Source organism: Sander vitreus, chromosome 17 (genome assembly GCF_031162955.1).
Source record: "Sander vitreus isolate 19-12246 chromosome 17, sanVit1, whole genome shotgun sequence".
Taxonomy (NCBI): Eukaryota; Metazoa; Chordata; class Actinopteri; order Perciformes; family Percidae; genus Sander; species Sander vitreus.
In genome coordinates this window covers 32,410,328-32,421,363 of record NC_135871.1, presented here as the reverse complement: position 1 = coordinate 32,421,363, position 11,036 = coordinate 32,410,328, and the positions used below count along the sequence as shown (strand labels likewise).

General features: G+C 41.5%; 1 protein-coding gene across 1 annotated transcript in view; it reads left to right on the top strand.

The window, feature by feature from the left end:
• The window catches only part of ptpro (protein tyrosine phosphatase receptor type O), an 81,476-nt gene extending 80,981 nt beyond the window's left edge, over positions 1–495 (top strand). Inside the window, exon 25 of the mRNA XM_078272644.1 lies at positions 465–495. Within this exon, the coding sequence (XP_078128770.1) occupies positions 465–495 (31 nt within the window). The remainder of the gene's footprint in view (positions 1–464) is intronic.
• The last annotated feature ends 10,541 nt before the right edge of the window (positions 496–11,036 follow it).

The following is an 11,036-nucleotide window of genomic DNA, read 5'->3' as shown; positions in this document are numbered from 1 at the left end:
GTTCTTATACCTTATACCACTGTAGAAACACCTGCATTTAGTGTATGTATTATTTTATGCATCATGTGTGTTTACTTTTTTCTATTTAAACTTTTAAAAACAAAAGCATCTTGTGGACAGGTGTTTTTAATAAGCATTTCACTACAAATACTTAGCAGTGCATCATGCTGGATAACTGGTATTCCCTACAAGGCCAGATTAAAACAAACTTTGGAAATGTGTTGTTCAGGTTTAATTTAAAAAATCATGAAAAAGTCATAGATTAGTATGTCGAAAAAAGTCTAAAAGTAATAAAAAAAAAGTCATAGTATAGTATGTGGGGAGAAAGTCATAAAAAGTCATAATATAGTATATCTAAAAAAAGTCATGAAAAAGTCAGTATAGTATGTCGAAAAAAGTCATGAAAAAGTCATAGTATAGTATATACAAAAAAAGTCTTATATGTTATCTCCTTTGTCTTACAGGCTGCAAACACACCAAACCTCCTGTGCTTAAGGCATCCATTCTCTGCAGAAGAAGATCCGCTTCATCATCAGTGTCAAAAAGCAAAGCAGCAGAACATCACGACGGAAAAAAATATCCAGTTTTTTGTTTGAATTGGTGTTAAAGCATGGGATGGAGTTTTGCCTTAAGGAGCCTCACTGACTGACCAACATGTTGAATCACGACCCTGCCCTCTGAACTGGACTGACTCGCGTCAACGTGGGGTGGGAGGAGTCGGAGGTTAACGAGCTCCGTCCTGTGATTGGTTGTCCACACTGTGTCCGTCCTTATTGAGGTCATGAGTCGGTGCAACTGAGTCCACAGTTTTTCCTTTCATTTCTTTTTTTAATCTCAGGAGTAGCTGAAAAACCAGCAAGCACACTGGCCTCTTCCTCTGCTTCCAACGTAATTTATCATTAGTTAGTTTTAGGTTTTTGCATCGTTGATAGTGTTCGCCGTCCTGCCGAGTGCAGCTTTCCTGGCATTTTACAACGTCAGAAACGAAGGCAGTCGATTGGAACGTTACTCACTGCCGAACATACTGAATATGGACTACAACATGTTGATTAGTAAAAACACCAACTGCTCTAACAAGCTAACCAACTGCCAGGACTGCTGCACAGATATTTACTAAAGAACCCAGCAAGCATTCGACGAACAGTTAAGTTCTGGGAAACGAGCACAACATTTCGTAACGTTGAAGCTGATTTTTAATTGGTAAGTTGCAGTTTTTTAAAAAAAACATTACGATCGGAAAGCTTCTCCAAGCATGATTAATGTCTGGGTCGAAGACGTAATACCATCAAACTAAAAGAATTTATCTGTCACCTAATCGAAAAATTAGGAACACTTTTGCTGCAGTTCAAATGGGGTGAATGTTCCAGATTTCAGTTTGGGAATTTTATCATAAAAGTATTTTGGTACCGATTTCACGATCACGAAATGCTGCTCGACTGCGTCCAAACTTTTTATTCCGTCCATCGAATCAACCATTAAACGTCTGAATGTTTGCTGGGTCTGCACAAGATCTAAAGGGCACAAAAACAGTTGAAGGGAACGAAGGCCTTTCTGTGGGAAGACGAGCCCCATGCTGCCGTCCCGCCGCTGTCGGGCGTGTCGGAGGCCAGTTTAGAGACTGTGGTTGTAGAGCTGTAGTTTGTATTTGCACTGAGGCCTCGGAGCTGCCTGACCTGCTGACAGAAAAAGGGAAGACTTTCTGCCGCTGCTTCTGACTGTGGAGAACTGTGCAGCCATGTCGCTCGATATTCGTCCCGTCCTAAAGGAGGATCTCGATCTGAAGACGTAGATTAACTTTAGACTACCGGAGACATTTTTACCCCCAGAGGTTCAGGATCTCATCGGCTGCCACAATCCTGTTTGGAAGCAAACAAACAGATCATATCAGACAGTATCTGAAGACAGACATTACTTAGACAGTCGAACTGCCAAAACCACTAAGAAATTATATCAAGACCTGATATCGAGTTTCCCTTTCTGTTGCTGAATTTGGGAAAAAAGGACAGAAACATATCTGCAGGCCGGCCCGAGCCTTTTTTAGCCCCCAAATTTCTAACACATAAAAGGTGCATCTCTTCTCGAAAATGTATCTAGAAAGTGTAAATATAAAACATTAAAAAAAAAAAATGTAGTTAATGCAACATTCCCTGCTTTTGTTATAGCACCCAACATTTTGGATAGGACACCCCAAATACTAAACTTTGGTATTCAATATTTACATTCTTGTATTAATCCTCAAAAGTGTTGTAATTCCAATATGTGGTATGTGGCCTCCAAAAATTTCAGGTTATAAACCCAGAATTTGATAATGCTCACTTAATCCCATAATTTGGTACAGAATCCCAAAACACCAACATATTGTATTGTGTCCCCTAAATATGTTTTCATTACAAAATGAAGTATTAGTGGCTACAAATACCAAAATATTATATATGACAGAAAAAGACTTATGATTAAAAAAAAAATAATAATCTTTCTTAACGGAAACTTTTTGGTTTTTGCACCCTGGTGTTTTTTTTTATTAAACCTTACATTTTGCATGCTCCCAAATAAAGGTTACAATTCCAAAATGTGCCTCAGAGCGTTTAAAGTCAGTATTGCATCCATACATTTCTTTGGTTTAATCCCAAAATTAAAAATTTGGTATATTGCCCCAAAGCCAAAACATTCTGTACTGCCCCCCAAAGTTTGTTCTGATTACAAACTGTTATTCGGCACCACCAGTAGTTACCAGATTTGGTATTTGATTCGTAAACTTGTTTAAAGTAATCCCAATATTTAGTGTACTGCCATTTGTACTTGGTATTTCATTCGGGTTAGTTTTGGGATAACACAACCAAAATGTAAGAGGTATATTTTGGAATTTGAAAAGCTTTTGGACAAGTGTGATTTAAAAAAAACAGGAACAATGAAGCTTCACGTTTCAGTTGTTTTGTGGCCTGAAGCGTCCCTCAGTTCCATCGTGGCTCGGGCCGTCTGAATATCTGTCTTAAACACACGAATACTGTACAGAAAATAGTTATCAAGCCATTTTCTGAAAGCATCAGTCTGTTAGTTATCAGATCAACTTATTTGCAGTCATTTAGTAATTTTCCATCTTTCCACTTGAAGGGCAAAAGAAAACTCCACATTTCTCACTTCCTTTATGACTGTAGAGAACTTCTACTGAACAGATGAGTGGTCGACCTCATTTAACCCAAAGTTTTACACTCCATTCAGGATAAGCGTTGGGCTTCGTTTGGATTCCGATTCACGTGCCTATTTTCACAAATAAGAGGAAAGTTTTATTTTGATTCAATGGTGGGTTGCAGTTTTACAGGACTTTCTCAATGTACACTAGAGAGCTGCTTACTGGGCTCCAAGGCTGCAACACAACAAGCGCCTGGCCGCTTCGGAAACCAAAACGTGCGCGTATTAAATTGGGAAGCGATGATCGGATTTGAAACCAAATCCTCCAAACGACTCCAATAAAGAAACGATTCTACTGGAATCATAATTTTGTAATCGGTTCTCGATGCCCAATCCTACTCAGGATGTCGCCAAAATAAGAGCGGAGAGTTGTTGAGCGGCTTTTCTTTTTGGTCCCCACACAGAGGACGCATTGAAGGTTCAATAAAACATTGCATGTGATTGTTACCTTACATTTGCTGCCAACAATCATTCCCAATCAAAATATGTATATTTGGCCTATTTCAGTTTACATTGCTGTCAACGGGGGGGCATTTTGATTAAATGTGGCAGTAAAATATCCTATTTCCATATTCCACCAACATTTTTTACTTTCTAAATAACAAGCAGGTGTGTGCATCATTGTGTTCATATCAGAAAAGTAATGCCAATTATAAATACAGATTATCAATCGTTTCCTTCAAAAAATACATTTTTGTTTAGTTTTTGAAAAGCCTATAGTTTAGTTTTGATTAAATGGACTTCATTCAGTTTAAATTAACTAAAATTGTCAAGAACATCAGTGTTTTATATTGTTTTAAACAACCGTAGAAGTATTTTGCCTGAATAAAACACATTGCCTAAAAAAGAAGCAACATAAGGATATAAACTAGTTTCTAAATTAAGAATCTCAAGAATTGGGATTCATCACAACTCTTATTACAACCAAATAATTAAAGAAAAAGCTGATTATGTCTGTGTTGTTATTTGTAAAAAGTGTTTTGATGAAATCGGTGTGCGTAAAGAAGGCCGTTGGACACTTAAAGCGATCTGTTATGAACCCAAACTTTGGTCCCAACTAATTCCAAAATTATGTATAGGCCCTAATTGTTTCTAATTGCTAATTTTTGAAAAATCTCAAATACTAATATTTCATAAAAAAAGAAAAGCTGCTTCCGACTGCCATTTGTGTTATTTTGACCACGCCGTGTATCCAATTTGTAAAAGAATGAAAGAACTCAAGAATGTGTGTAAAGAAAGCCGTTGGACACTTCAGTGTTGACTTGTAAATAGGGATGCACTGAGTCCAGATTTTTGGGGTTTCTGCTGAATCCTGAACCCCCTGGTTGAGATTCTGCTGAATCCTGAACCCCCTGGTTGAGGTTCTGCTGAATCCTGAACCCCCTGGTTGAGATTCTGCTGAATCCTGAACCCCCTGGTTGAGGTTCTGCTGAGTCCTCGTCCCGTCCTCAGTCCATGAACACAGTCAACACATTAATGAAGTAAACAGTGACTGTCCTTCCTTTGCCGTACCTGAAGTTGCTGCATTCTGGCTGCTGTCTGTAGATTCCTTCATGCTCAGCTCGTATTCTTCCAGATGTTTCATACCAGATGTTGTAACAGCGGTGATGTTGTGTATTGTTTAGGGTCCTCGCCACCACCAGACTAATCAGCATTGCAGATTGAACATGTAGCTGGACTTGAATGGCCTTCTTTTGACTGAAAGTACTGCCAAACAACACTTTTTCTGCTCACCAGTTCCATTTCCACTTCCTCTCAGCCTGCTGCATTGAAGCTCCACCTACGTAAACACCTTCCCGTAATCAACGGCGCCGTCATTACGGCGACCAGCGTAGTGCGGAGTGCAAGCGTAGGGTTCGGTGGACATAGCCCAATATTCGGCCCAATCCGAAGCCAAAGCCTGGATTCAGTGCATCTCTGCTTGTAAAATGATTCGTCATTGTGGCCTTGTGGATCAAACACCTGAAGTCTTTAGTTTGTTGGTTCGGTCGCCACTCGATCTGAAAGGTTGCATTTCACTATTCGATATCAAATGTACTGTACATACTACTACTACTTAACTATTCTGTTTCTACTCGTCATTACACAGTAATTCTCGTGGAAATGTTGCTTTAGAGTTTTGTTTTTTTAAAGTTGTTGTATATGTGAATCATCATTACCTGAGCCAGAAAGTTCTCTCATCACGACGACGGTTCGCTTGTTGGACGATCGGAGACTCGGCCGTTTGGAAAAACGTCGACACCGAGAACTCGTCTGTGGATGCAGAGAAACGCACTTTGGTACGACTGTCGAAAAGATTTACAAGATAAAAACTGACAGAGAACCTGCAGACAAGGTCCGAAAGCTCAGCACTGTACACTCTTCTACAATTCTTTCTCTTGCTTAGTGTGTGTCCAGTCAAAACTTGTACGTCATTGGTGCCATTCTTGTGCATTGTGTCACTTAAAATTTGAGGGATGATCTCGTACTCAGATCGTCGTCACATAGTTTTAATGTGTGTATGCGTGTTGAACAAAATAAAATGTTGCAGTTACATTTGTCCTGGTTTCGCTTTTTATGTACAAAATATAAACAGAAGGCCTTTAAAACAATTGATACCACCAACATCATTCCTGAGTTTAAAGGTGCCGTAGGTAGGATTGTGAAGATCCAGCGACTTCGCCAAAACATTTGAACATCAACAACTTCTCAGTCCCTCCCCCCTTTCTGCTGAAGCCCAAAACGGTCTCCTAAACCCCTCCCCCCACAAGGGAGAATGAATGCGTGTGCATGAGCAGTGATTGACACAGTTAGACACCCCCCCTGGCCCTGATTGGTGCATCTGAACAGTTAGACACCCCCCTGGCCCTGATTGGTGCATCTGAACAGGGAGCTGTGGAGGAGCTGGATTTATTTTAATGACCTATTTTTATGCCTGAATGATCTGAGGAGAACATCAAATTGGGATTTTTCTGACCAATATTGGGATTTAAATTGTGGTTATTTTCTATAAAGTATAGCCTGTATTGGTGCTCTACATAGTTTTAAAAAACATTAACGTCTACCAAAAATAATCAAATGAAAGGGTTACTTATTGTTTTTCAGCCTGGACCCTGTTTTCCTATGTTTTTGTGTCTGAGTGACTGATGGGAACAACAATCTATGAAACTGGTCCAGTCTTAAGCAAGGCGAAAAAAGCTGCAATGTAATGTTAATTCAATCAATTTCCATCAACTAAAAGTTCTGTTGTTGCTGCTGACAGACTCAGATTATTATTCTAAGTGTCTGACAACATTATGGGATGGATCCCTACAGAGATAGACCTTGTAGTTAAAGAGTAAGATCCTAACCCTAACCCACAGCTCTATGTTCCCACATTTCTAAGATTGTTTTCCAAAATTAGGCCCTATGTTCCCCCATTTCCTTTTTCATTATTTTGTATCAGATTTTATCCCCCTAACCCTAATACATGTTGTGGGAGGATAGGGCTTACATTGAAGGAAAATGTAGGAACACAAGACCTAATTTGGAAAATGTCCTAGAAATGTGGGACCATAGGTCTGTGGGAACATAGTGGGAACATAGGACTGTGGGAACATAGTGGGAACATAGGACTGTGGGAACATAGTGGGAACATAGGACTGTGGGAACATAGTGGGAACATAGTGGGAACATAGGACTGTGGGAACATAGTGGGAACATAGGACTGTGGGAACATAGGGCTGTGGGAACATAGGGCTGTGGGAACATAGGGCTGTAGGAACATAGAGCTGTGGGACCATTGGGCTGTGGGAACATAGTGGGAACATAGGGCTGTGGGAACATAGTGGGAACATAGGGCTGTGGGAACATAGGGCTGTGGGAACATTGGGCTGTGGGACCATTGGGCTGTGGGAACATAGTGGGAACATAGGGCTGTGGGACCATAGGGCTGTGGGACCATTGGGCTGTGGGACCATTGGGCTGTGGGAACATAGGGCTGTGGGAACATAGTGGGAACATAGGGCTGTGGGAACATAGGGCTGTGGGAACATAGGGCTGTGGGAACATAGGGCTGTGGGACCATTGGGGCTGTGGGAACATAGTGGGAACATAGTGGGGGAACATAGGGCTGTGGGAACATTGGGCTGTGGGAACATAGGGCTGTGGGAACATAGGGCTGTGGGAACATAGGGCTGTGGGACCATTGGGCTGTGGGAACATAGTGGGAACATAGGGCTGTGGGAACATAGGGCTGTGGGAACATAGGGCTGTGGGAACATATAGGGCTGTGGGAACATAGGGCTGTGGGAACATAGTGGGAACATTGGGCTGTGGGAACATTGGGCTGTGGGAACATTGGGCTGTGGGAACATTGGGCTGTGGGAACATAGGGCTGTGGGAACATTGGGCTGTGGGAATATAGGGCTGTGGGAACATAGGGCTGTGGGAACATAGTGGGAACATATAGGGCTGTGGGAACATAGGGCTGACCCCGCACAGTAAGTGGTAAACCAACTGAAATACCCCTCCCTTTCCAAGCATGTAAAGTATTGATAACTTTATCAAAGATTAAGTAAGAAAATGATGAACCTTACCAGACTTTCAGAGACAAATTTCAGTGCTCGGCAGTTTCGGTCCGTATCAAAAAAATGTTGATGTTCAAAATCAAGCCACGGGAAACTCGGTTTGTCCTCAGGAACACTTCCTGTAGACGTCGAGGCCAAAAACTCAGCGATGACATGACATTATTTTTATGAATGTTTTATTGCAGAATGAGCAGATTTATATAGAAAAGGCACCATGAAAGCTATACACATAAAAATACATGTTAGTAGCTTATTCCCGCTAACATTTCTTTCCGATTGGCTTCTAGAGCTGTTTGGGTACGAAGACAGTTCCCTAAATACACAAACGTTACTCTGTCGTCAGCAACAACTACTACTGAGCTTTAATCATCATTAGTGGGATTACAGTGTTGAGCTACAGTTCACACAAACATTCAGTTTTCCACCGTTTACACTCAACGAGAAACTTAAAGGAGCACTATGAGTTCCTGCATGGTCACTTCTGTTGATGTTCCAAGTAAATACCAAACATAACAGAGCAAGCTCGCCCCTTCCCCCATGTTTCCGTAACCGTCATGACTGACTGACTTAAGGCCCGGAAACACCGAGCCAATAATCGGCCGTCTGGCAGTCTGGCGAGGTCGGTAACTCGAGTCTGGTCGGTGTGTTCCTGCCGTCGTCCGTCTGAGGGGCCGGCGGCCTTCATTTTGGCCGATTTGACATGTATAATCAGGGGGGCGGGCCCTGCCGTCAGTCAGACTCAAATGACCCATCTGATTGGTGGAGAGCTAACCAGGAAACGGGGAGCGGGATGAGCGTGACTAGAGTCTCTCAACATCTGATGACCATCTTCTAAACTGACCTTTGTTGATCTGAAATGAAGACAGATTCAGCAGCTGCACGGCCTGTTTCTCTCTTCACATGTTTCCAGAAACACGTTACGGTGAACTATTTTAGGACAACATGAGATCATATTCTGAACGAGACGCCATGATGGTCGGGGAGCAGCCAGACCCACGTGACGCGTTCGTCCAATCAGCTGCTGGTTTTCATTTTTTGGGCGACAATCCAGATTAGCGCCGCCTGCTGTTATGGAGACGTATTACGTCTCGTCTCTTCGGTGTTCTGAGGAACTTTTTGGACCGACTCGGGGAGACTGATCAGTCCCGCTGGCTTTACTGCTGACATTTGACCGTTGGCTCTGTGTCTCTGGGCCTTAACTGTCACTAACCCCCACCCCTCCCCCAACCATCTTGTCAGCGATTGGCTGGAGTGGGTTTGTTGTATTTTGGTGCCCAGCCTGTGCCTCTAGTGTTTGTTTGACCTTTACGACCCCTGTGTTGTCTCCCGAGACCGGGCTTTTTCACGGTGTGTTCAGGGACCAGGCAGCTAGCGGATCAAGGAGAGATGGCTACGATTTGAGACAAAAATGAAATCGCGCTGAAACCCTGCAGGAACTCATAGTACACCTTTAAATGCATGAGTGGTAAACAAAATCAATACAATCAATCAATGCCACAGTGAGTAAAGAATGTATTGGCTGATTTCTGTACATCTTATGAAAGCATATTTATATTTTATATAACCTTTTCTCCAGGTAGAGGACGAGCTGCCGCTACAAACTGATCAAAATAGTCATGTTATTAGTTTGTGTAGCAATATTATTTACTTACTGATGTTTTATTCTAACATTTGAGAGCCTTACATTCTACATTTTAAACATTACATTTGGGTCTCACTCCCCTCTGCTATTTGATTTCTTAATTATTTCTAATTTCATTCTACTTAAACAAAAATTACATTTATTTTGGCTGCTGCAATGTCCCAAAGACTCAATCTACACACGTCGCTTCACTGTTCTTCTCGCATGCTGCCCGTGCGCTGTATGTATGTATGTGTGTGTGTATATATATATATATATATTTATTTATATTTCCCACTATGGCCACGCCCTTCAATAGCTAATATTGGCCAGGCGTCCATGCATACGCAAGGTAGCGTAACCCCATTTGTTCAGGTCCAATCCTCTGACCAATCGGCTATCCTAACCTTAACCACTCGAGGTCAAATGCCTAACCCCAACCAATCGACCACTATGGCCAAGCCAATTGGTCTTGGCGTGGCCATAGTGGGATTCATAATTTTGCTTCCCGCGCTGATAGTTTTCCTGTTACAACTTCCCTTTGTTCTATCAATATAGGTTTTTCTATCTGTAGATATATGTATAAGAACTGTACAATATATACAGGTTTTTCTCTGTACATATACATTTGAATCTTTCTTTATTGCCATTAAGCTAACCTCAATGACCCTATTTTCCTATGTTTTTGTGTCTAAGTGACTGATGGGAACAACAATCTTTGAAGCTGGTCCAGTGTTGAGCGAGAACGCTGTAACCAGCAGCCACAGACCGGGCTGTAATGTTACCCTACAGGACTAATGTTCAGCATCAGTCAGCGTCCACTAAAGGTTCTGTTGTTGCTGCTGACAGACTCAGATTATTATTCTAAGTGTCTGACAACATTATGAAAGGATCCCTACAGAGATAGACCTTTAAAAACCTCTTTAAGACCTTTCTGTTTAACCAGAAACAGCTCTGAGGTCGCTAGTGCTAAACCCACCAGACTCCATTTAAAAAAACAGGACTTTTAGCGTGTATAGAGCCAACATATTCTCACATGTAAATCAGTAAACTATGTTTATTTCAACCAAAAACTAGTTGTGATGGTTGGAAAAGTGGAAAGACGACCCAAAACGGCCTTTCATATTTTTATTTTGTTTCTGTCGACTTTGAATGAAGTGTGTTTAACGATGCTAGAATTACTGATTATTTACATGGAGTCTGGTGGGTTTAGCAGATGCAAATTGCGGATGTTATGTTTAAAAAAAGGATCTTACTCTTTAACAGAAAGGTCGACCTCCTTAGAAATCCTTTCCATAATGTTGTCAGACACTTAGAATATTAATCTGAGCCTGTCACACTGACACTATCTAGCGAAAAAGTTTGTTTCAACATTGGGAGGGGGGGCAAATTACAACCGGGGAGCATCGAACGCTTCATTTCCTGCATTCTGGTGAATTTTTCTACAACAATTTGTGCCTTTTCTGCAAGCAAATGTCTTTATTCATGTAATTATTATAATTATTAATTATCTAATCTGCTGTATAGTTCAAAACCTTCTGCAGATTCAAAACATCACACGTGTTTTGGGATGTTTTGTAGGAATTATGCACGTTAACAACAAATATTTGCTTGCCACAGCATTTAAACTCTCTGACTTCATCACCCCGGACAGTCATCACACCCCCCCCCCCCGTAAA